Below are 27806 nucleotides of genomic sequence, written 5' to 3'. Positions count from 1 at the left end.
CTTTCCCTTCCACAGATCTAATGTCTGTTCCCCACTGTTTTGTCCTTCCCTGTCCCACCCCTCTTGTCTCATGGCCCCCTTGCTGTGCGTTGTGTGTTAGCTCTCATACGAGCCTCGACAATGTATACAAAAAAAAAAGGTGGAAGACCTGTCATGTTGCCAGCAAGGCTGCTTTTGAAAGCCATTGCTCATGAGGAACACAAGGGAAATAAACGTTTCGCATTAATGAAGACACTAGCAGCAAATGCGGACATCTATCTGTCTTGACATTGTCTTGACATTGTGCTTTTCCAATCAAGTTGGTGATTGTGGATCAGACAAATGTTTAGCTAAACATGGAGCTATACATTCAGCAGATGCAGTAGACATGGCCTATGAGTTAAATGGAAACCCAGTAGATGATGTGGTCAATATAAGAGCAGTTGATGTTTTGAGGACGAATTACCATTTTTATTTTTTTTGGCATACAAGTCGATACTTTTTTCCCCATGTCCATGCCTCAATTTTTACTCGTAATCGACTTGCCCATGGTTTAATACATTTATTTGCCTCAATGAAAAAAATTACTAAGTGTGATATTTTCTGAAATATATTGTATAATTGGTTATTTAAAACGCACTACAGAAATCGTTGCCCGGAACGTTTGCCGATTGGGTGAGCAATTAACCATTAATTCGCTCACTGACACATTCAAAATTATCCGATCAATAATGAGCATGCACTCACCAATTAAGTTTTATCCATCCTTTAAATCCTAATCGTATGTAACCATCCTTATTACGTCATCTCAAAAATGCCTCCCGTAAAGTCACACAAGTCGTACACGGCACCTTTTAAGTTGGAAGTCTTTAAGTCTCTTGAGGAAAATGGTGGGAATATGGATGTGCACCTTTATTGTTCTAACTATCGTAGTTGATCTCGCTTAATCTTTTATTCCAAATCGGCTTATCTAAGAATAAGGAAAAGAAAAATGGGGAAATTAGCCATTTTGACTTTTACTCCACATCGACTTGTATGCCGAATAATACAGTAATACTTACCTATTCCAGGTGACGATGATAACTTAACAGGCAGTCTTGTTGTTTTTGCTGTCACAACATTGTGAGTGCATTTGGTCTTTACGGAGATGGTATTGGGTCCATTGAAGAGGTTATTCGCATGCAGATTGTTACAGCGGTTTAGCCACATTGAAGGACCTCCCCCTATCCCCCCCGAATCCCCCTCCCAAGCAAATACCAGGAAGTGAGACAACACAGGATCTACACCTTTGATCTTTCTCCCAGAAACTATGTCGGTGGCCTTTTTCTCTTTGAACCTTGCACCATTTCCGCATTTTGAAGGTGTAACCTCAGAGGTCTGATATGACGTGCAGGTCTGAATACGAAGTATTTGCCATTTCTTCAAATATAAGACAAAGTTGCAAATAACTTTCAGGGTGTTTTTACATTGCATTCTCGGAAGTATTCGTTGTAAGACTTTGATCAGGGTACGAAACAAAATGGCCGACTTTTATGAAAGGTACCATGGCCTTGGGTGTCTAGAGCACGTACAAATAATTTATTTTGGGTTTGGGAAACTGGCACCTCCTTACTGTAAAGATTGCAATCTTATATGGTTCAAAACTACCATTGGTTTATCAGGATGGCAGTTTGCAATCACATGAGATCCAATTCCATTGGGGATTGAAATCAGAACAGAACTTGAAGGCAACTATGGTATCTTTGAGTTATTCTATCCAGTGTTCTTCATAAAAGCTGGCAACTGGAAGTTTGCCTATGCCCACCCAAACAGCACACCGCCACCTGCTTTTTGTTGAGTTATATGTATTAGAAAAATATGCGATAATTATTTTTCCTTTTGTTTAGAAAAATAATTTGACAAACTGACAATTAGGCCAAATCCCCCCCCCCCTTTTTCCCATTAAAACTTTTATCTCCATTCAAACAGATTGTTGGAATCATGTTGCTTGAAAGCTTTGCCTTGGATCATGATTAGACCATGCAGCACAACCTGGGCCTGTACTTCTGTTCAAAGCATGTAATGTTTGTGTGTTGCCGATGATGTCGCGGAAATATGAAATAATCATCATACTGTAAGGGAGCTATGGCGTATGTTGCATATATACTGTATGTTTCATCTACTGTGAAAGGATTTGACCAAAGTAATTTGAACTTTCAGGGATTAATGACGACACCCTGAACTTGTATATGTGCAAGTTCCATTTGATTCCATAAAGTTTTGAAAATAAGTATGCATGTTTTTGTTTCATATACGTAACCAGGTTAATTTTTTATTTACGAGAGCAATTGAGGCAGATGGGGCCAGTGGTTGCCTCTACATTTCCAATATAAAGGGATGTGCCAGAAGAACGTGTTGCACGCTTGGAACAAGGTCGCCCATCAAGCGGGTACTCACCTATTCCAGCCAACTGAGTTTAACTAAAGCTTTCTTGCTGCATTAACATCAAAAAAATAAACTGGTGAAAGTCAGGATGTCATAAAATTAACTTTAAGATATGCTTAGACTTATTAGTTGCCATAATTACTACTTGTCATATTAAAAAGATTATAATCCTTGTGAAATATATTCTTCTTGCGTTGGGCAGTTTGGCTGCTGGGTAGCTATCATTTTGTTGGGGCACAACTATGCTGCTGATGCTGTTCCCCTATACCAGTACACTAGTACTCATTTTGCCAACCTCAGAAGGATGACAGACTGAGTCAACACCACCTGGTGTTAATTCAGTGGCTCCAACTCAGGACATTTATATCCCAAGCCAGCCACCTTAACCACTGAGCCACCACCAGGCGTGAAATATATAAATATTGATAAACGGTTTGTGCCAAATTTACGAAAGGCGCTTGGCAAGCATCTTACTAGCACGCCTAACCCCCTAAACACTGACAAAAACATCATACAGCTAATTGCACATCTAAATAGCAATTTACGAAAGGAGATAAACAGCTCTTTAGTTGTGCACATCTAAAGAGCCGAATGGCTTGTGAAACACCGCACATATTTCCAATTCAATTGAGGAACTTGCACCGAATCACAATGCCACGGCCAATTGTTGGAGGGAATTCAGCACATTACTCCTCATCATAGGTTGATCCAGGTCATCTTGCACTAGATTCAATGATTCCTTTGATCATTGATCGAAATGATTTCTGACTCCTTTGAGAGTCTGCAAGTTCAGACATATTTGATATTGTCATACTTCTCCATTGCATCTATCCTCGAAGATTGTCATTGCACATCAGCAAACTGCCCTATTCCTATACTCTTCTGCCTCTTGAGCTCATGCAAGCAAATGTTTGGACATGTAAAAGTTTCTTTGTTATTTAAACGCCTGTGATTAAGTTTTGATCATGCATTTGATAAAATTGCTCGTCGATGATTGGTGACTAACTTTGAACAGGTGATCATCGCATGATCAGCAATTTTACATGCGTTTAACTCTTAAACACCTTTCAAATATGGCCACATGTTTAAATCCTGCTCCTGCTCTTCATCCTCTTCTTTTGACAATTATTACGAGTCACATTGTTGTGGGGTATGCGGGGAGGAATGGTTGTCGTGTTAGCCTTTCGCGAACCGGTTGGCCAGACCTGATGTCTGATGGGCAGGAATTTGAAACTTGCTCAGGATGTTGGCTATAACTCGCCTCCTCTGAAAATCTCATCAATTTTTAAAAAATTAACATTTCAATAAAATAGAACATTTTACCTCCATTACATTTATGCAAATATAACATTTTTTTGAATTGAATAAAAAAATTTTAACCTCCATGACAAAAAGGAAACTTGATTGTGAACAGGCATTGATTGACAGGCACTTTTCTAAGTTTGGAGAACCCTACCTGTCCTTTGAAATACAAGTATAATGAGTTGATATTCCAATATTTGAACCATCCCCCCTCCTTCCTCACCCCCCCTCCCACCCACACAAGATGTTTTACTTCAGTCATCCATAATCTTGAACAGAGTGTGTTCTGTCTTTTGCAGTACCTTGTTTATCCTTACCTGGAGGTTCTCAACCTGACTGCAATTATGAATTGTTTCTTTTGCACATGCAAAGAAAAATGGAGAAAACCAAGCTATTGCTTCAGCTACAAGGATTTGGTTAGTTTCCATAACATTTTTGTTTTTTTTGTCAGAAGAATTCACTTTCACAACCGAGTAACTTCCACGGATCTAGGAATGAGTGGTGTATCAGACGTGAATTGCAAACTGGGGCAATGAAGAGGAGGAGAGGAAATTGGGACCATACTCTGCAGAGCGTTGGTGCTGCTTAAGCAGTCTCCTTGGCTATTGGGCATAATCCTGGAGGGGTCGCCACTCCGACACAGTATACCAGCATGTTGGCACTCGTTTTGCCGACCTCGGAAGGATGACAGGCTGAGTTAACCCCACCTGGTATTAATTCAACAGCTAAGCGGGATTTCAACTCGGGGACCCAAGGATCCATAGCCCACCGCCCTAACCATTAAGCCAACACCAGGCATAAAATCTCAAAGGAACCATTTTAATGGAATGTACATGTCTACAGAGAGAGATAAGTCCTGCATTCGAGATCTTCAGGCCTTCCGACATGAGGTTGATGAGGTGGAGGAGCTGGTGGAGGAATTGCAACATTTGGTGACACTCAGAAAGAAGCAGCTGTCGGAGTTGCAGGTAAAACCACTCATACGGATATTAAAAAAACAGGTTATTTAACTAGTTTAATGACCTTCACCTTTGGTAAATATTTTTTTGTTATTATTATTATTATTATTATTATTATTATTATTATTATTTTTTTTTTAATTTTTTTAGAGCAGTTTGCTCACTTATATATGATGACGGTGAATTTGTTGTGCACTGCTGTTGTGGTTGCTTTTGTAGAAGCTTCAGGAGGAAGAGGAGAAATGTCATAGACTGTTGCAGTACATGAGCAAGATCATTCCTTCCTTCATTGAAAGAAAAAGAAATGCCACCCATGAGAGGTGTGTTCTGTGCCAATTATTTGCTTTTTATCATTACGCCGCACACGTGAAGCGAAAAGCAGGGTTAAGCAATTGGTTCACTTTTTATGTCAGTTTATGATTGAGGAACAACTTAATTTCAATTGAATGTTGAATTTTGTTCCATTAATTGGGGGAAATGACCCTGTAGTTTAACAGAACTTTGGCTCTGAATTTGACCTGATCACACATGTGCAGAGAGGAGTGAGAGAATATTTTTGTTACTGCCTTGCCTGTCTGGCAGTCAAACACAATTGAAAATCATTCCAAACAGGAAACTTACTGTTTTTAAGGATGTCATAAAGGACACAAACAACAGGTATGAAGAACTAATGTGACATATTTAAAAATGTGGTGTACAAGGCACTGCATCATAACGGCGATACACTTGTGAAATAAATTTTATTTTTTTCTTACAACCCTTAAAATCTTCATATTATTTCAATTTAATTATATACTTGGACACCCCCCCCAACTCCCCCCATTCTTCACTTCCCCCACACAATTATTACAGAACACAAATCACCTCATTGGCACTTTCAAATATATTCCAGCATTTTATGTCGTCACCAGCAATCAAATTTGCTGCTCGCAGACCCAACTCATGTCCTCCCCCCCTCAAAAACTGCACAGGGTAAGGTGTTCTATCAATTCTCTAGTTACTTATGCTACTACCTGCGTTTAATCGAGGCTATGGTTTCCCCCTGTCTGTCTTGTTTGTCTGTTTCCTGTCTCTGAGCAAGATATCTCAAAAAGTCATGGACGGAACAGGTTGTGTGTGTGACAAGGATAAATTGATTCGATTTTGGTGAAGATCTTCATCTGGATATGAGAATGTTTTTACATTTTAAAAAGTGATTCTTCACCATTGAGAGATGGGCCCAAAAACGATATCTCACAATGTTGTGGACGAATGACAAAACTTTGTGGATGAGTTGGGTAGGTGAGAAGACAAGCCGATTAGATTTTGGTCCATGTCTGGATGCAGATCTGGCCCATCAGTGGGATGCAAAATGTAAACTGTTCATCCTGGTGGAGCTTTGCACTCAACCGAGTTCTGTTCGAGTTTGCATTGTACTTGTATAGAGCTTAATATATAAAATGTTTTTTTTTTAATCCACGAGTAGTTTAATTTAATCCATGAAGTCAGAGTGCTTCATGTTGGCTTGAAGTTGTCGGTGTCCCTTGGTGAATTTGTGCTGCTTGGTTCATAACATCACACTAGCTGCACTCAAACTGCATTTGTATTCCTTGATTAATCAATTGCTAACATTCATCTATTGGTTATTCCAGAATCCAAGTTGTGTACTCCAGCAGATATGCATATTTATTTCTAATTTTTGACCATACCTGCATTATTTTTAAAAGTGGAACATGAAGTTTCTTCCAATCAATTGGAGTGAGCTTTGTATAGTTATGAACAAAACAAAATCCCCAAAATGCATCCATCACGCACAAGGTGAATTGAGTTTGTTAGTTAATGAGATTGATTCTCATTACTGTATCAGCCTTGCATAAGTAATGTCGAGCATTGGTACATCTATCTTGTACATAAAGCTGAGTTTGTTTCTGTGGGTCATGAGCACCGCCCATTCTACAGGCCACGCCTTTCCATCTATCACCCAGCGTGCTTGATGTCACAAGCACGCCTAGTTAGCGAGGCCATGCCTTTCTCTCCAGCTGCCCAGAAATCTCAGCCCTCTTTTTCACTCCACATAACTTTGAAAGTTCATAGGCCTCTGTGGTTTTTGCCCACTTTTCAAGGCTTATAAGTTGTAAACAAAGTGATGAACATATAATTCATATTACTCTTCCGGTCCAAAGTTTTAGAACACCCCCATTTTTCAGTTTTTTTACTGAAATTTGAGCAGTTCAAGTCCAGTGAATAACCTGAACTGGAACAAAGCTAAAGGCCCAGTCACACCTTGACGTTTTAGCCAGCAATGGCAACGTATCAAAATATATGTAAAACGCTGGCTTACGTTGAACTTTTGATGTTTTTTTTTTTTTTAAAGATTCGGACGTATTCATAATGAGTTGGTCGTATGCATAACATTAGTAACGGAATTAGAACGTTTCGTTGTCTTATAGATGACTTATACCAATGAATGCTTAGCCTGTTGTCGGCGTTCACAACCTATGCCCAACGATAGTCTAACTTATGCATAGCGCTGCACGTATCGCCGACGATCACGTGGCGTAGCCTATTAAAAGGCTGCCGCACAACGATTCAAATCATAACCGCCGGAGAAATGGAAGTGTCAACATCGCAGTCACAACTTGGCGATCTTGCCAGCGTATGCGACCTCTGAAAAATGCCTCTAAGACGCTGGCACACGTCGAATACGGTATGGGTGAGTTTGGTAAACGTGAATAGAACGCTAAAGTACGCTATCGTACGTCGTAGTAAGTGGAGTGCGTCTTGTAATTTTAAACGTGTTAAAAATTTTACGACTTACTTGCCGTATTCCTCACATGTTCCACATGCGATGGGAATAAGTTGTACGCACGATATGCGATCGTTGATACACGTCGACAAAAGTTACTTGTAAGCTACTCGTAAGTCGAAACACGTCGAGCTAATCTCTAGTGTACCCGAAAGTTATTTCTAACTTATGAGTAACGTGGTTTGAACAAATTCCTTACGTATTTCCAACGCACATTGACGTATGTAGACGTATTTGATTTACGTCTTCCGGATGACCAAATAACTAAATGAACGTGTTTCTAACTTACAACTACCATATAATGGTGTATTGGCAGCGTTTAGGGGAATTGGTATATAAAAATGGGCTTCACGCAGGAGGAACCCGTCAGTGTTCCTGACACCATGTTTTTTTTTTGTTTGTTTGTTTTTTTTTCTTCGGCATGATGGTGATGTTGACACTTCGATTTCGAGTGCGGTTATTATTTAAATCGTTGAGCGGTAGCCTATTAATTATATTATATTATAACCGCACTAGAAATTGAAGTGTCAACATCACTGTCATACCGAAGAAAAAAAAAACAAACAACAAAAAAACCATGGAGTCTGGAACACTGACGCTAAACATTAATTACCTCGACGTGTTTCGACTTATGAATAACTTACAAGCAAGGAGTGTCGACTTGTCTCAACGATCGCGTAGCGTGTTAACATGTCACTCTTATGTTATAAATAAGTTTCAGGTATGCTAAACATTACCCCGACATCTTTCAGCCTATGAGTAACTTAAAAGTAGCGTGTGTCAACGATCGCGCAACGTGCCTACAACACGTTACTCAAGGTTAGAAATAACTTTCGGGTACGCTAAACATTACCTCGACGTGTTTCGACTTATGAGTAACTTACAAGTAACGTGTGTCAACGATCGCATAATGTACCTACAACTTATAGCCAGCGGAGCGGAACTTGTGAGTCATACGCTGGCATAAGTCGTAAAATTTCAAGCATGCTAAAATTTGAGGACAACCGCAAAGTACTACGATTTATGGCAGTGTTTTTCAGCATGCTCTCAATGTTTCCAAAACTTACTCATGACGTATTGGACGTGCGCCAGCGTTTGACAAATTTTTCAAATTGGCATAAGCTGGCGAAAACGTCAAGGTGTGACTGGGCCTTAAGCGGTAAACTGCCAGAGGTTAAAAAAAAAGTTTAGGTTACCAAAAACTGAAAAATAATGTAAATTTCAGTTGTTTAAAAAGGCCCTTTTCTGGGAACAAGTAATGGGTTTGCAATTGCAGCTGTTTTGCAGCAGTGGAAGTAAATTAAGCCTTGAAAGTTGATGCAAACAATTCCGACAGGTGTCCCAACTTTTGTTGATTACTTACAAACCCTCTGTCTGAAAAAAAGCAGTGTTGGAACAGACTGTGTTGCTACACCCTCTGAAGTATTATTTGGACAATATTGCACTGCAGGAAGTAGTATATTGCTATTATAATGGTGAGAAAAAGACAACAAAGGAAGACAGACAGACCATTATAATCCTTGAAAGTGTAGGCCTTTCCTTTAGAGAAATTGCAAAGAAACCAAGGTGTCAGTGAGTACAGTTCCCTACACCATCAAAAGGCGCTTGGAAACTGGAGGAAACTGAAAGTAAGAGGTTTGACAGACCCAAAGCCACAACACAATCGGAAGACAAGTTTCTGAGAGTCAACAGCTTGCGTGATAGGCGGCTCACAGGGCAGCAGCTTCAAGCACAGCTTAACACTCGTCGAAGTAAGGAAGTCTGAGTTTCAACTGTGAAGAGAAGACTGAGCTGCAGGTTTGACGGGTTGAGTGGCAGTAAGAAAGCCATTGCTAAGATTGCAAAATAAGAAAAAGAGGCTTTCCTGGGCCATGAAGCACCGCCAGTGGACTACTGAAAACTGGAAGGTCTTATGGACCGATGAATCAAAATTTGAAATCTTCTGTTCATCACGCAGGGTTTTTGTACGCCGTTGAGTAGGTGAAAGGATGGTTCCTCAGTGTGTGACACCAACTGTCAAACATGGAGAAGGAAGCGTGATGATCTGGGGCTCTTTTGCTGAATCCAGTCGGCGATTTTCACAGAGTGACTGGCACCCTGAACCAAAAGGCCTACCACAGCATTTTGCAGCGCCATGCAATACCCTCTGGTCGATGCCTAGTTGGTCAGGGGTTCATCCTACAGCAAGATAACGACCCCAATACATACCTCCAGGTGATGTCAGAACTATCTCGGAGGAAAAAAACAAGACGGTAGGCTTCAAATCATGGAATGGCCAGCAGTCTCAAGACTTAAACCTCATCGAGCTTGTTTGGGATGAACTGGACAGAAGGGTGAAAGCAAAGCAACCTACAAGTGCAACACATTTGTGGGAACTTCTGCAAGTGTTGGGAAGAACTTTCGGAACAATATTTGATTTCCATTGTAGAAAGAATGCCACGAGTATGTTCGGCTGTTATATCTGCAAAAGGGGGCTACTTTGATGAGTCAAAATTTTAGATTAAATTTTGTTCAACAAAACGATTCCATGATTTCCTTATCTGCAATTGTTTATTTGTTGTATGCTTTAATTTCAGAATACATTGAAACATTAAACTGCTTAAATTTCATTAAAAACTGGAAAAATGGAGGTGTTCTAAAACTTACAACCGGTAGAGTAGTGAAAGGAAATTTCTGAGAGATATTTATTGTGCACATGTACATTTTAAAGAAGTTATGTACACGTCCACTTTCGTACACTAAACTTCACCTTTGAGTTTATCTACATTTTAAAAACTAAAACTGCGTTGAAAACTGAACAATGTACATGTTAATTAAAATGACAATATTCATGATTAATATTTGAAGTCCTTAATTAAAAAAACAGTCCTCTTGTCAGCGTTTTGAATGTACTGTTTGCTGTCGAGATGAACATGGGTGTGTTCAATTACCGAGCAGCTAGCTCGTGCTTGCCAAGTCAGCCGTTCCTTGAAGTTTCTAATGGAGTACTTGCTTGAGTGCTTCCGTCACTTGGCGAATGCTGTCCAAGAAACTTGGTAACTGAACACACCCCAGATTCATTACATGTCAACAAGGATAAACATCTATAATCATGACTTCTTCTGGCCATATCGATGAATTAGTCCTTCAGGGGGCAGATTTCGACATGACGCAAGACAAGTTTGAGGTTGGTAGGAATCGAAAGCAGGTTTTAATTTTTTATTTTTCCCAAACATATTCCTTTGTGGAGAAGGGAAGGGGTGGGAGGAGGGAGGGGAACGAGTGGGATGAGGGTGGGGAAGAGACGGGAGTAGTGACCCGGCTTTGCCAGCAACGCCGGGTACTCCTGCTTGTCTCCTATAAATATGAATATACAGTTGTCTGTGTCTGGATTTGTCTTCAGCTGGTGGTAGCATTGAGTGCAACTGCGATTGGTAGAATGAAGTGATTGAAAGTTCGAACTCTGGCAGAATTTTATTCCTCAAAAATTCTATGGATATTTTGGGATTACGTACATATTACCGAGGTTGAAATGGCAGAATTCTTAGCACCTTCTTCCTCGTCTTCCAACCTATTACTCTTCCCCCTCCCCCTTTCAAAATTCCTTGTCCTCTTCTTTGTATTAGATATTCCTCATTTCAATTTAACCCCTCAACCCAAACCATTGGGCTTTATGCTCGACTCTAAATCCCCTTTGGGAAATATGGGATTGGGCACGAAGATGTTGCCAAAGAAAGGCAGCACCCTCCTCCCCCCCTCAAAATGAAGACAGCTACCAAACTGTATAAATAACTCAATACCTTGCCTGTCGGGTAATATCCTCGGTCCTCATTAGGTATCTCCATATAATAAAATTGGAAGGGGCGCTCTTTGCTATTTCATTAGATGTCAGACTTGTGCCAATTAGAAGTTTTTGCTTTTTCATTTATTTTTGTTATTGCATCCTTTTTTAATGCCTCTGCAACTAAAGGCCAGAGGCATTATCTTTTCAGGTTATCCATCTGGCTGGCTGTCCATGCGTCCGTTATTGTTTTTTTTTGTGTCATGATATGAGTAGTAGGTGATGATGTTTGGTTGTTCTTCCCGAGGAGATGGCTGTAGCTTTCTAAAGATGATTTCCATAAGTTAGAAAACCTCGCCTATGTAAGGCAGATTTCCTTAGCCACGATTTCTTTACCAATAAATTTGTTTTTATTTGTTCTGCACATGGCGGTGTTGCATTTATGAGCATGTGCTTTACAGGTGCTCTTTAATATATAATGCATTATAATTATGTTCCTTTACAAGGAAATTCTGATGCTGGAGGAGGCCATGGGACCCATCAAAGCTTGCGCTATTATTACCAACCTGTGGTTTGAGACTTCATTCGCAAAACGGATCCTTTTTGGTTCAACATTTTTCTCAAGCTAGATGTAGCCTTGATGGATCCATCAAGGACCATGCAAAAGGGAATGGGAACCTTTTTTTTTTTTTTTTTTTTTTTTTTTTTCTCTTGGCACCCAGCTATTCTTTACTTTATTGCCAGGTTATAAAAGGACTAATGAACCATGGCATGCCAGTGGGTTTATGCCATTTCCAATACTTGATACAGAACCAATTGCATTGTTTTCGAGATCTGAATAAACACGAAAGCACTTTATTGATTTGCGTGCCTGCTACCTAGGACAGACATCAGGATAATGAATAGATATAATCAAATTGCAAATAAGCCTCGCTGTTAACTCAGATTGTATCAGCCCTTCTTCTTCTTCATTGGCCTCTTTGTCTTTCCAGCTTCCCATTAGCTTTAAGCTTGTTTGAACATAGGCAGACAAATATGAACTTGCAATGCCATGCATATTCTCATAAATAAGTGGAAATTTTACTTCACACTGCTCTAAAATCTGATGAGTTTGAAAAACCAAGCTACAATTTGAAAAAGAGAGATCGTTGACAAACCGATGGACCCATCAAGGACCATCCAAGAGGGAATGGCCAAAACGATGCATTTGCATTAATTAACAACTTCTTCGAGACTATTGTTTTTCTTAACAATCCTCTTGAAGAAGTTGTCATTTGCGCTCACGATCAGCCATGATATTTCTTGTGCAAACCATATTTCAAAGTTTGCTTTCAAAGCCAGTCGCCAACTGGGCGTCACCCGTCGTACAATGGCCTACCTTGGCACACCTGTACTCCCATCCACCGCCAAGGCTTTCATCTGCAGCTTGATCAAGTACTGCTCTCCCCTCTGGGCTGGCACTCCTGCCTCACATCTGGCTCAGCTTGATGCCATGGAAACAAAGGCCTTCAAGATCATTGAAATCTCTTGCGATGAAGCTGAGTCAATGGGCCTATCACTTTCCCATCACAGAGAGGTTCAGGTGGTCTCTGTCTTCTACCACCTCCTTTCTAGTCTTGCACCCTCTGCTCGTTCTGTACTTTGCCCCCCCCCCAGGTTTCTACAGGGTGTACATGGTCCACCATCAACCCCCTTTCTGGTGAAACTACCTGAATCCAGGATCACTGCTCACTTCCACTTATTTGTTCCTCTCTTTTTTTTTCCCCCACCAGTGGAACCAATTTCCCAATTCTCTTCAATCTCATTCTTCCCTCCAGGTCTTCAAGACAACTGTTCACCGCCATATCAGTTCATTTCTCATACAAAACCATGATCTTTTCTACCCCCATTAAACCCCTGCCCCAGCCCCACCTCTTTCCAAATTTCCAGTTTTTCCTTCTTGAGAGCTTGCTTCTGTATCCATTTTGACCTAACTGTGCATCCTTCCCTACCCCTCATTCTTCCCCACATCACTTATCCATCTGTCTCCCTTTATTTTGTCCCTCGACCCTGCTGTCCACCCTCACCCCCTCCTCTTTCTATTGTTCTGACGCAAAATTCTCTGTAAATGTGCATCAAATAGTGCTGCTCCCGGTGGGAGATTGTATTACAAGTGTCAGCGGTTTGCAGTATTGTAATAGTATCTCTGTGTGAAAACCTTATATAAAATGGATAACTCGTCGACCAATTTACATACATGCTCTATTTTTTGCACACCTAACCCACTCGATGAAATAAGTTGAAAAGTGGGTTTGTACACTGTGTGTGCATTGGAACGTTCTAAGTTAGGATGGTCACCTTCAACTTAGATTCTGACTTTTATGTTAAAGTGGGGAATTATCATAAGAGGTTGGTGAATTATCATTCCTGCTCATCCACTGCTGGACAGAATAACTTGAAAACTGGATGTTATCTCCAAAAAGTAAATCAAACTCCCGGAAGTTGTATAAATTGTTTTAAAATACGCCAATTCTCTGTGTTTTGTGGAATGGAAACTACAGTCATAAATGTGAGGGGTGTATATTGATTAGGTATTAATATAGGTATTTAGATACAAAATATGTATTTGCTTTATTCTCAGAAACTGCACACACAATTCCGATGAAACTTGACCACAACCTTCATCACCCATGATGTACCAAAGTTTGTTCACTGCATTTAAAAAAAATTCCATAGGTATTTACTTTCTTCTCCGTTTAAATATTTTGTGGGTTATCCATGCCTACCAGTGCTTGCCTGGTTATCTTATCCATCTGCTACCAGGTGAGCGCCCAGGGGTATTGCCTCTGTTATAAATGACAGGATGCTGTGTCATTGGATACAACAATCGATCAGAGAAGGGTTTCAAAATGTATGGATTCCCTGCAGGGGCCGGAAAAATAAATTTGGGAAAATAAAGTTATCATCATCTGAGATGGAAACCGACTTCAGGGTGCTTTCTGTGCCAGGTAAGTTGTAGTCCCTTGTGTGTACATTTATTTGTGGTGCTGTAATTATATTGTAGTTGGCAGTTGAGTACAAGTCGTCAAAAGACATAAATCATCATCGAACCATCTATAGATAATTTATGACTTATCAAGAACATCCTGCTGAAGTTGCTTAAAAGTAAACACACTTATGTACGTTTGTTTGTTCGTTCATTCATTCATTCATTCAAATTGGTGTAAGGGCTGCAGTTAACATTGGTTAACATGCCATGGTCCATGACATGGTTAATTCCAAAAGAATTCAGGATCCATTTCCCTTCGACCTCACCTTGTAGTATAACAGTATTTTGAATTGAAAAAAGTACAGGAATCAGAAGAGTGAGGTGGAGAGTAATACTGTCATTTGTATTGATGAGCTGTGCGAAAAGGGAAACCTTTTGAAGACGAGAGATTTAATGGGAATCAAAACGAATGAAGAATTACATGCACTGTACGCATGTTTTTGGCACATCTGAAAGATTAGGCGCCCATGAATGTTTTCAGTGGCACAATACATACTTGTATTAAAAGAAATGAAGAGTTAGAAAAAAATAACCCATTCTCTTTTGACTCATCTCCATTTTAATGCAGTCCTCTTTTATTCCTTCTTTGTTCTTTCTAAATTAATTCTTTCCTGCTCTGCTTCATTGCAAATAAACACATTCCCTTTTCATATCTTCTCAAGGGGCTGGCAGGATGGCATAGAGGTACGCACACTCGTCTTTTAGCTGTTTAGCCTGGGTTCGATTCCCGACCAAGCGCCAAAGTGTCATCCCCGGTGTTCTACAGGCAGGGTGATGTATCAATGTGTGTGCCGTCCCTCGGGTGGACGTTAAGCCGGGCATCCTGTCTGCTAGCGTTGGTGTATGTCAAATATCCCACGGTGTACTTTGCCAAGAGAGGCGAGTTATCACCGGTATTCGAGCAAAATTGCAAATTTCTGGCCTGAGTTACTGCTGGGAAGCAATGGCGAACCACCCAGCATCACTCTTGTCAAGCAGCCAAGGACTTGCGTGCAGGCAGAGCACAATCAAGCAGTCTTCTCAAGCTCTTTCTCTTTATTATCCCGCCCCCTGGAGGGAGGGAGCGGGATATTGTAATCGTCCGGTTTGTTTGTCTGTTTGTTTGTCTCTCTGTTTGTTTGTTTGTCTGTCTGTCTGTTAGTAACTTTACGGCAAAACGGCTTTAGCAAACACTATCAAATTTAATCCAACAGATGGGTAATGAACCTTGGACGACCCCATTAACTTTTGGGTCCAATTGGATCAAAGGTCAAGGTCTCAAAAAGATCAAAATCGTTTTTCGCTCATAACTTCGTCAAAAATGATCTGATTTACTTCAAACTAAGCTTATAGTGAACCTTATTCTATTTGTCACTTGTAATCCTACCCATTCCGATAGTGAAAAATGCATATTTGTGAAGATCGGTGGGGTCCGAGGTTTTGGGGATCATGGTCATCGGTCAAAACTACAAATTTTCCATTATAAATCAAAAAATAGCACCGCAAAGCTGGCGTAACCCCTCAGCCCCTTGACGCAAACCAATTTCAAAATGGTGGCCATATTGAAAATCGCAGCATGCCCATTTTCGAAAGGAACCTTCCTCTACTCAACCCCAACACACCCAGCAAAAATGGATTTCATCGGACAAGGCGTTCTCCTCTAAATTGACAGAAACCAATTTCAAGATGGCTGCCATGGCGGCCACAGTGAAAATCACAACATGCCCATTTTGGAAAGGAACCTTCCTCTACTCAACCCCATTATACCTCGCCAGAATAAAATCAATGTGTGAAGCCGTTCTCAAGTTATTGTCCGGAAACCAAATTCAACATGGCTGCTCTAGCTGCCATGTTGGATATCGGATTGCACTGAATATCGAAAGGAACCTTCCTCTAAACACCCCCATTATATCACACAAAAATGAAATCAATAAGTCAAGCGTTCTCAAGTTATTGTCCGGAAACCAAATTCAAGATGGCTGCCCTAGCCGCCATATTGGATATCGGATTGTGCTGTATATTGAAAGGAACCTTCCTCTAACCACCCCCATTATACCCCCATGAAGATAAAATCAATCTGTCAAGCCGTTCTCAAGTTATTGACTGGAAACCAAATTCAAGATGGCTGCCCTTGCCACCATGTTGGATATCGTATCGCACTGATTATCGAAAGGAACCTTCCTCTACCCAGCCCCAACATGCACTGCAAAAATGGATTTAATCGGACAAGGCGTTCTCGAAATAGACGGAAACCAATTTCAAGATGGCTGCCATGGAGGCCACATTGAAAATCGCAGCGCGCCCATTTTCAAAAGGAACCTTCCTCTACTCAACCCCAACACACGCTGCAAAAATGGATTTAATCTGACAAGGCGTTGTCCTCAATCGACAGAAACCAATTTCAAGATGGCTGCCATGGAGGCCACATTGAAAATCGCAGCATGCCCATTTTCGAAAGGAACCTTCCTCTACTCAACCCCAACCCACCCTGCAAAAAATGGATTTAATCTGACAAGGTGTTCTCGAAATTGACGGAAACCAATTTCAAGATGGCTGCCATGGAGGCCACATTGAAAATTGCAGCGCACCCATTTTCGAAAGGAACCTTCCTCTACTCAACCCCAACACACCCTGCAAAAAATCGGACAAGGCGTTCTCCTCGAAATTGACGGAAACCAAAAGTTGACAGACGGACGCCCACCTGGACGGATGCCCGGACAACGCCTATGACGACAATACCCCTTAGCCAATTCGGGCTGAGGGGTAAAAAGGTTAGGAATATGCATGTTTACTATGGAAGACATATATCAAGTCCTTTATTGGCTTTCATTTGACACCATGACCTTTGATCTTACGTGGCCTTGAAAGGTCAAAATCATTTTATGGTTTAATTGACTTAAAACTGACTAAAATATTCCTTATTCTATTCTTATGATCAACATTCAGGTTAAGGATGTATCAAATTGAAATTTGATCCCCAAAATAACTTTATGCCTTAAATGGGTGCGATTTGTTGTGCCTGGCACCACTTGTTTTATTTTTTTTTTTTCATTCACAATTGCTATCTTTTCTAATTCTCTCCCCTCTTGATGATGTGCGCATCTTGCGTGAATGGTGTGCCTCCATTTCTCTCTTTCACTTTCCTTCTTCCACTTCTTTTAAAATTTCTGCATTCTGTTGCTACATATGTGTTTCTTGTACTCGCACTCTCTGTACACCTCAAGTTAGGCACTCATCAGTGTGAACCTTTACTCGCACATTGCACTTAATTTTGCTGCTGTTTCTGTGATGGGTTTTAAGGTTGAACCAGTCCTGTCTGATTATATTTGCTTATTCTGATGCATTAGAAGAACGAAGAAAAACATTGAGTAATATAATCTCCCTTTTATGCGCAGAGAAAGACAGCTTGATTAGGAAACGGACACATTACGCTTCACGCACAATGAGCGCAGGTTCGGTGCGCCGCGCTCGATGGATACAAACTGGCTTGTAATTGCAAGTTGTCACTACTCCTAGTATGTAGGGACTCGAGTCAGGGGAAGCTGAAGCGTTTTGGAGTTTTCATTGTTTGTGAAGCTTTGATTTAAGATTGCCTTTACTCGCATGATGGTGGTTTTGCCAATCTCTTTGTGTTTAAATCCTGTGTCTGTCTGTCTCTTTATTTTGCCTGTTCAATCTCTTGAGAACGAAATTGCACCATTATCGCTGACCTACGTCAACTAATCTGCGTGGAGGTAATTCGTGAAGCGTTGTATTTCTGATGAGAGGGAAGCAGGGAATATCGTTCTTCTGCAATCGCCTTCCAGACACCGATTAAAGGCACATTAAGGATTCCGGTGGTATGAAGAAAAGGGCCGGATTTAAATGTATTTGTTTTTGCCACCCAGGTGTCAAAGCCCAGATATCAGAAAAAGGGGTGTTAATTTAAGAATTGCCTCCTGGAGCACATGGGAGTACTGAGAGTGAAGCATTAAGAGTGAAAGTTGTATGGGCAGTCACTGCTCTCCTGACCGGCTGTTTTAATTGACCACGTGGACACAGTGCTCTGCATGAGGACAATGCCACTGATTGGCTTGCAGTTGAGCCGCTGATTGAGGGCCTTTGGTTGAGACGTCTTTAAATGTAATGAGTTAATGATTCGTGAGAAATGCTGAAGCGAATTCGTGAATTAGTCAGGCTGATAGTTAGCCGGCTGATTGTGACCAAAGTACACAAGGAGCGTTGGCGCAGGAGGAGGCCATTAACCCCATCATGTCTGCGCTGCACCATTCCCAGTATCACCCATCCACATACAAGCCAATATCTCCATACCCTTCTCTCTCCAATGCATCCAGGTGCCCATCTAATTCCATTTAAACTTGTACACCAGCTCCACTGGCAATATTCATGTGCAGGATGCTGCAAGAGGCATGACTGTATCCTGGACATCACTCAAGCTGCGTCCTGTGTATTGTCTGTGATCTCGTCTTCGTTTTTGAAGTGTTGTGGAGAGGCTGGTTTATGGCTGGCTCCCTGTTGAACGTAGCGGTTGTTTCAAGAGGCAAACGGTGTGTTTGTGATGGTATGTTATTGTAAAACTTTCAAGCAAAATCTATTCTCTTGGGCACCCCTCCCCCCAACCCCCCACCTCTCACTACATACACACCCTTTCCCACACCTCAAATATCTCACGATTAATGTTTTATTCTGTAAATTATTGTGTTGTGGTTTTAAGTAAAACTTGAACTTTGAACTGGGCTACATCCAAATATTTATTTTGTTGGTTTCTATCTTCAAAATGTCCATTAATCTCATGTATGCTTGCTTAGCGGTGCCTTGCCGTGTGTAACTAATGTGTGAGGATTAACGTAGCTCTATTTTAATACAGTTTGCTTCCAGGTTTAGAACTTGATACAGTTGACATGTAGCTGTATCCATATTCTCATTTGATTCGTCTGTGGTTGTGTGTAATCAGAATTTGAATGATTTGTTGCCGTTCATTTGATTCTCCCAATTAGCCTTAAATTGTTAGATTTGCTTTTTAAATTTTTTTAAATTTTTTTTTATTACCTCTGCCATCGAAGGTGAACGGAGGTTGTTTTCATCCCTGTAGGTCTGTTTGTGAGCATGATATTTGAAAAAGTTGTGCACCGATTCGGATGAAACTTGGTGGACAGGTTGGGGGTGTGACAAGGGCAAATTGATTCGATTTTGGTGACTATTCAAATCTGGATCCGGATATGAGAATTTTTTAATTGTTTCATTGATTCTCCACCGTTGCGAGATGGGGCCAGAAACAATGGGGAGCATGATATTATCAAAACATTGAGGACGGATTATGACAAAACTCGGTGGATGAGTTGGGTGTGTGACGAGGACAAGCCGATTCGATATTGGTTCAGGTCTGGATGCAGATCCAGCCTATCGGTGGGATACAGAACATACTGTTCAGCCTGGCAGAGCTGTGCGTTCTACCGAGTGCCTTTCCCGTTTGCGTATATATTTGTATATGTAGGATGATTAACCGAGGGTTTCCCATCTTCTGTACATTTGGCTCGGCTCTGTCGTTTTGTTGTCCTCGCTCGTGTATGCTCCAGAGTTAAAAGCCAATATCCTTAGCTACATTGAAGCAGTCTGTTTATTTTAGTGGTTGAGGTCAATGATGAGGCATAACCACTCTGCGGTCTTTGTGTCCGGCGTGCAACGAGACGACGGTCCATCGGATCCCACGGCAGTGCCGGAAAATCCCTGAGCTTGACGATGCATTTTCTTCTTCATTTCTATCTGAATTATCTTTATTTTGCCGGCATTCGAGGTTTGTGTTGTACACGTACAGATTTGCAAAATCTCACAATGTGATGTAATTGACTAATTAGGAGGTTGCGAAATGTACGTGTGAAGTCTATTTGCTCCGGGCGGTTTGTTAGCCACATTTCTCCACCATCTTGAGTTGCATTTTGATACGTCTTGAACATCCTTCCTTATTAATCCCTGCTTATTATTGCTCATCTCTTCAAGTTTGACATGTAAAAGTAATTGGTGTCATTTTATTTTTGGCAGTGTTCGGTCAAAATGCCGTTTGCTTATTTTGTGATTAAAGTTGTAATATATAATAATGTGATATTTATTTTCATATACAGATTTGGGTGTACACGTATCTGTACAACCTTTGGAAACATTAAGTTGAAGAGCAGGCAGTAATTGCTTTTGATATTTGAGATGTCTTTGGAACCGTGAGGAATATTGTTTTTAATTCTAATCCCATCTTTTCTTGTCTTAGTTTCTTAGCAGTTGCAGGAAAAGAGAATGTCTGCTCCAGAGTGCAGAAATGCTTGCCCATGGACAGCCTTCAGCCATGCCCGCAGCGTGACCAGCAGTCTTTGCCTAAAATAAACCTTCTGACGCAGGAAGAGTTAAATTCTGTGCCCACGTGAGTATAAAAGGACAATCTGACCCAACTTAACTACTCATGAGAATGGCTTGTTACTCATCCGACACAAGGGCTTTCAAATTTGCCTTCTAGTTCTGTCATAACTACAGTTCAGTTTTTCAGTTTTACTTGGAAGCACCATGCTTTGCCTGCAATTACAAATTTTACCAATAGAAGAAGTGTAACTTTGAGAATTTGATGAAGGCTGCCATAGAAACGTCACAATACCCTTTAATTGAGTCGATAGATGCGTGTATTTTAACGAGTTGTGCAGATTGCATTGGATACAAATAAAAGAGAGGAGTGAGGGTAGTGCAAGGTGTGAAAATGAACATGAATCCATTCCATCTCGATTAAAAAGCAGCAGGACGAGTCTCTATCATACGGAGTGCCATCATTTCGAGAGTGCTTTGAGAAAGCTGTGATCTGCATTTCATCTGGACCATGAAAAAAAAACTTGGAATATTTTTTTGCAAGAATCAGCCTTTGTTTTGGAATAGGGCTGACATGATGGCCTGGAGATACGTACACTCGCTTCTAACCTGTCATGCCTGGGTTTGAATCTTGACCCAGTTATAAACTGCCATCATATTGTTTCACAGGCAGTGTTTCACAGTCAATCGTCAATGTGTTTGCTGTCCCTCGAATGGTCATTAAACTGGGCATCCCATCTGTCAGAATTTGTTAGTGTATGTTAAAGATCCCATGGTGTCCTTCGTGAAGAGTCGGTGAGCTATCGCTGGCACCATGAACAAATTACTAATTCCTGCAATAAACTTAGTCTAACGTCAGTCCTGGCCAGCCTGTTCGTGAAAGACTTGGGGCAAGCCTACCCCGGCCAACCCCACAATAACGCGAGAATAATTATTGCCGTTAAAGGAGAATAAGAAGACCTTCATTTGGGATTAGTGGCCACAACGATGCTGCCAATATAATAAATAGTTTTTCGATGTTCAAACATTATCTTTGGCAATTCCTTGTGTATTGAGGAGGTGCATTAAGCTTCCATTATTTTTGCGTTGCTTGAAACGGCAGCTTTTAAAAAAAAAATTATTATTATTATTTGTACATAGAATTCTCATGTTTCAAGGTTTACGAACAGATATTTATTTATTTGTTTTATAATTTTTTTGCAATGGTCAAAGGCAAACATTTTCCCATTCCTTTTCCTTTTCGGCCTGTTGTTGCTTTGCAGGTACGTGAAATCCCGCATGTCATGTGACCAAGTCAATGCAGTTGTACTGCAGATTAACATTGCATTGGTTGCCAAATACTCATACCGACAAGAGGGGAATGGTGCACGGTTCAAGCTGAAAATGCGTCAGTACCAGCAACAAGAGACCAAGGAGACGAAAGGTTTTTATTTTTTTTTTAATCCTTTTTGATTTTCATGATTTTTATCTTTGTGCAGGTCACTGTTGCTGATCACGCACGGGCCTCCACTAATCGCCTGGTAGGCACTTCCAAAAACCTCCAGTTTCACAGTTCTTGGACGAAATATTGCACCATTTTATGTCATCTTGACCAATCAAATTTGCTGCTCACGCTCTCAGCGCTGGGGAATATTAAGATTCAGACAAAATGGCGACTCGTAGGAAATATAGATCGTACTCAAACGCAAAAAAACCCCAAAACATCCATTGGGACCATTCTCTTTGCAGAGCATCAGTGCTGCCGAAGCAGTCTCCTGGGCTATTTGGCACAATCCTGGACGGGTCACCACTCTGACGCAGGATACTCGAATGGCTCGATCATCCCAGCAAGCTGGTACTCATTTTGCCAATCTCAGAAGGCTGAGAGGCTGAGTCAACCCCACCTGGTATTAATTCAGCAGCCAAGCAAGATTTTAACTCAGGACCCTAGGATCCCAAGCCCACAACCCAAACCAGCAAGCCAACACCAGGCATCGAAACACAAAGCAAGAGTTTTTAAAAGACTCCTTTCCATGTCCTTTTTTGAAGACTGCATGGGGTTCGATGTTGTATGAACTCGTTTAGTTCATGGTGTGTGTGTGTGTGTGTGTGTGTGTGTGTGTGTGTGTGTGTGTGTGTGTGTGTGTGTGTGTGTGTGTGTGTGTGTGTGTGTGTGTGTACGTGCACATATACATTTCCAGTTTTTCCTTCTTCAGAGTTTGCTTCTGTATCCATTTTAACCTAACTGTGCATCCTTCCCTACCCGGCACGTGTATTAGTCAGGCATGACTGTATCCTGGAGGATCGACTAAACCACCTTACCTAAATAACTCCATTAAGCCAAGACCAGGCATGTGGAGAGCATGAAAGACATCTGCTGTTATCCCTATTTTCTATAATACTTTATATTTCCATTTATTTTTGCCAGCCCTTCTTCTTATTAGTCCTAATTAATAACATTTTCCAGTGCAGTGAGGTGTTTTGAATTATAAGCAGTAGGCATATTTTTGCTTCATGCACGTAACCTGGGGGGTTTTTTGTACACAGAGCTGTCAGTTGCCTATACACCGCCCAAATAAAGGTATGCGTCAGAAGAAAATGTTGCATGCTTGGAACAAGATTGTCTGTAGAGTGGGTACTCCGCTTGTGTATATGTGTATGTGTATATATACATATATAAAACACATATATATATATATATATATATATATATATATATATAACACATATATATATATATATGTATATATATATATATATATATATATATATATATATATATATATATATATATATATATATATATATATATATATATATATATATATATATATATATATATAACACAATGAAGAAGATAATTTATTTCAGATCATTTATTAACACAATTGGGCAACTCAAAATCATTAGAGAGTGGCAATTACATGGAATTTCCATGGAAAATGTCTCTTGAGATTGTGGATGGGGACCTGAAGGTAGTTTGGATAATTATTTTCACGAGACCTATCTCGCTCTTGCCGTAATTGTGAATGGGGTGAAAGGAGTAATTGGTAAAAAGCAAGTTATGAGGAAGTAGGAGTCAGTGAAGTTGGCAATGGCATTAATGTTAAGGTGGTTAGGAGAAGGGAAATAAGTAAATATTTGACCATTTTAATGAGGTAATGAAAAAAGAATATGTAATGATGTAAGAATGCCTTCTTCCTTTAAATAATGGAAGAAAGACAGGGTGGGGAGGGGTTTAAAGTCTTTGGATTGGTGTGGAAGGAGGAGCGGAGGAGTTCAGGACTTGGGGTTGGGTGGTGGGGGAAAGTTGAGGACCTGGGGTGGAGGAGGGGTGGGGTAGATTTAATTGAGCAATATCTTCAGGGAGCATATAGTTGAGCATACTTGTTGGTATAATGGTTAAAGCATCTGCTCCAAGTCTGAAAGGTCGGTGATTCAAACCCTGACAGAGTCCTAACAAAGCCTTATAAAATGGTACGTGCTGATCCCTTGCTCTCGTAATACCTGAACCATGTTGATATAAGCATACAATCAGTACTGTTATGCATGAATAACAGTAGCTATTTATTTTACCAATCTACAACTACGACTACACGGATTAAAATGAGAGGGATATGTGGGGGATAATAAAAAATATGAGGAATTTACATACTACTACTACTACTACTACTACTACTACTACTGCTGCCTCAGTTATTCCCACCTTCAGTGTCCTTGTCTGGGCTATGTGCTCTTTTGCACCTCATTTGGGTCTGCCATTGTTTCCTCACTCTCGTCTTTTCATTAATTCCTCTGCTTGGTGTCTGTGCTGCCCCACTATTGGCATGTTGCCTGCTGTTGCTGCTTCGCTCTTTCACAAGTTTACATTTCATATAAATAAATAAAAATCTTTATGAATCAGCTGGCCAGGCCTGAAATTTAACTGCATGTGGTAGGAGTTTCTAATTTGTTGAGGGTGCCGGCTAAGTCACCTACCCTTTGAGAATGACAATGTGGGATCTGTAACATGCACCGACTAATAATATCCACCAACGGATCCTCAACTGAATGTTCATCCAAAGGGACCTCTTTTTGATGCAACACTGAATCAGCAGGCCTGCAGTGTGTAGTCTGTCTGAGAATTGATCGCAGGATAGAAACCTGAAAGATAAATGCATTACATCTGCACTATTTTTTTTTTGGAAATGTATCGGTTCTCATAGGGGTGCAGCAGTGCCTCTAATGCTGTGTCCCCTGTAGGTTGGAGCAGGAATTTATAATTTGTTTCGGGTGCAGTGATAGCTTGCCTACTCGTCAATGAAGAACACTGGGATCTTTAACGTCCACCAATCTACGCCGGCATACGGCACACCCAGTTTAATCTCCATCCGAGGGATGGCGCACATTGTTGTCTGACATATTCCCCCAAAAAATTAAGACTGCTTATAATAATACTCATAATAATCATTATTTAGATTAATTAAATTTATTCTCATCAAATCCATTTTAGACAAATTCATTATGACGAATGGTCATTGTAGCATATTTGTTTGGCTTAATAAGATTCTGCTATATTGAGATGTTTTATTGCCTTCTGATTATTGAAAAATGTGAAGGGAATCCATCCATCGGGACCAGACTCTGTGCAGAGCGTTGGTGCTGACGAAGCAGTCTCCTGGGCAATTGGAAAAAATCCTGGGTGGGTCGCCATTCCGACACAGAATACTCGAATGGCTCACTCATCTCAGCAGCTGGTACTCATTTTGCTGACCTTGGAAGGATGACAGGCTGAGTGAACCACACCTGGTATTAATTCAACAGCTAAGTGGGTTTTGAACTCAGGACCCTAGGATCCCAAGCCCACCACCTGAACCATTAAGCCAAGACCAGGCATGTGGAGAGCATGAAAGACATTTTCTGCTGTTATCCCTATTTTCTATAATACTTGATATATTTCCATTTATTTTTGTCAGAGAACAGCCAAACGAGGTGTACAATATGTCCAACATCCCCCACCAAAAACACACGTCCATTTATTTAGCTCCTCTTTATTTCCCTTATAAAAATTTTTTAAGCCTACCCTTAAATGAGAGGGGGAGGCTTAAATCTGTTTTGGGGTTTGTTTCTACAATTATTGCCCCAATTTTTTATGGTACCCCAGAGTTTCTTAGACCCCTGGAGTACTAAACCACCATTTAGAATTTTTGTCTTCCTTTTTTTTTCTGCCAATGTCCGAGCTGTATCTTTCAGCCGGCTGAGACTTTCGGAATAAATTTTGCATCAATAATGGGAATAAAAAGTGTTTTGACCTTGACATAATTTTAAGGTCGTTACATAATTATAGAAAATTTAACTTTTTTTTTTTTACCACAACTTGACAGGCTTAACTGACGAACAAAATTGCCCTTTCTAGATAGCCCCTAGCAAACCACATTTACGCTTGATTTACATCATTCCCTTCTGAGTTCAAAGTGAAATGGTGGTCTGAAAAAAAAAAAATATTTTTGTTTTTTCTTGTCATCAATTTTACCACTGTGGGATCTCAAAGACCACTTGGCCTTCCAATATCTCCTTCCATACTAATAGTGTACCTGCATTGACGGTTGTGCACATGATATTTGGTTCTTGCCCTTGACCTGTCTTTTTTTTCGGATTGTGACCTGATTTACAAATCAAAAACACCTTTTTGATCACATAACTTCAATAATATTCCTTCGATTTTCATGATGTTGAGTTTTATGGAGACATTTTCTTAATTTTGGGGATGTGATTTATTTTTTTTTTTTTTAACATTTTTAAAAATCCGATGTTTATTTTTTCACAGTTCGATTTCCATCTCAGATCTTAAATCATATTTTGTTTCCATTTATAACTGCATTTTCGAATAACCCTGACATGTGAAGAAACGCCATCTTTCATTGGACCAGAATGTCCCACCGAGCCAATCAAACGTTGCCTTACCTAAACTCGCAGATATCAAAATGGTGATTGTCAAGAGGAAAGATACTGTATGAGTAAAGGGAATTAAGAATAAGTTTTGTTGGGAATGGATGGAGAAAGAAGCCGTTACTCTTGTGAACAAGAAGTCTGTTAACACACTTAACGGTGACTTTATCAAAAATTAGACAAGCCTGGAAAATCGTTGTGCACATGGTGCGATGATACGATCGACTATGGCGGCTGAGGCTTCGAAGCATTCCACAGTCATTTGTCTTCCAAAAAGCACATACGGCAATTAGAATTACAGAAGACAAATTATTCAATTGCTGGGTCATTCGGTACCCCTCTGAAGAAGGTGACACCATACGGACTAAATCCAGCTTATGTGATCGACTCGACCATCGAAAGAAAGGGCCCCCCACGACTCGTAGTGCCAGTAGCGGACCGCGTCATTAATCTTGAGGTACGTGAAGAAAATTTATGATATTTTGCATGATATGAAAAACTTTGAATAATGATGCTAAATTATTTAATCATGTCATTTTCAAATTTATCTTCGTATTTTGCAATGAATATTGCTTTTAAAAGTCTGGTTCAAAACCTCAAATTTAAGCTCAATTTTCCAGGAAATTGCTTTATTTGCAGTGGATAATTCAAAATTTTCCTGGGGGAGACCCCCAGACCCCCACCAGCACTATGGTGGGGGGGGGGGACAGCACCCCCACTCTATACTCCCCACTCGTGCCTTCGGCACTAAAGGCCGTTGCCCAGCACTAGAGGCCATCCACAACAAGGCCGTTGCCCAGCAAAAAGTCACTACAGATAATTTCTTTAGACCCAAATCACATGCCTGTAATTTACTCTATCCCTAAATGTTGAAGGTCATGGTCACATGGCGGTCCAAAAAGAATATGGCCATTATTGGATCGTGGGCACCAGGGAAGGCTTACCCTTGGCGATCGCTTTATCATCGCAGATGTCTAATTACCCCACGCACGCAAAGTGGTGAAAGGTGGGGTTAAGCAATCGGTTCACGTCTGTCCGTCCGTTCATCCACAAACGTCGGTTTATGATCGAGGAACAACATTTCATATTTTGAATGTAATATTTTGAACATGAATCGGAAAACGAACCTGTAGTTTAGCAGTACTTTGACTCTGAATTCATCCTGCTTGTGCATGCGCAAAGAGGAATTGGATAAACAAAATTTTTGCTCTGCCTATCTGGCAAGCAATCAAAATTGAAAATCATTCCAAATAGGAAACTTACTGTTTATCAGGATGTCATAAAGGACACAAACAACAGGCATGAAGAACTAATGTAACGTGTACTATATATGGCATCGTC

At 40.5% G+C, this 27806-nt stretch overlaps 1 protein-coding gene across 3 annotated transcripts in view; it reads left to right on the top strand.

Moving 5' to 3' along the window:
- The window catches only part of SKA1 (spindle and kinetochore associated complex subunit 1), a 65870-nt gene that overhangs the window by 35355 nt on the left and 2709 nt on the right, over window positions 1–27806 (top strand). For all 3 annotated transcript variants that reach the window (XM_085877533.1, XM_085877534.1, XM_085877532.1), the window contains exons 2-6: window positions 4005–4121; window positions 4549–4673; window positions 4884–4984; window positions 20476–20625; window positions 21821–21981. In XM_085877533.1, coding sequence (XP_085733659.1) covers window positions 4005–4121; window positions 4549–4673; window positions 4884–4984; window positions 20476–20625; window positions 21821–21981 — 654 coding nt within the window. The remainder of the gene's footprint in view (window positions 1–4004; window positions 4122–4548; window positions 4674–4883; window positions 4985–20475; window positions 20626–21820; window positions 21982–27806) is intronic.

Source organism: Eptatretus burgeri, chromosome 4 (assembly GCF_056783735.1).
Source record: "Eptatretus burgeri isolate ZD-2024b chromosome 4, Ebu_testis_v1, whole genome shotgun sequence".
Taxonomy (NCBI): Eukaryota; Metazoa; Chordata; class Myxini; order Myxiniformes; family Myxinidae; genus Eptatretus; species Eptatretus burgeri.
The sequence above is the reverse complement of the archived record's forward strand: the minus strand, read 5'-3'. Positions and strand labels throughout refer to the sequence as shown.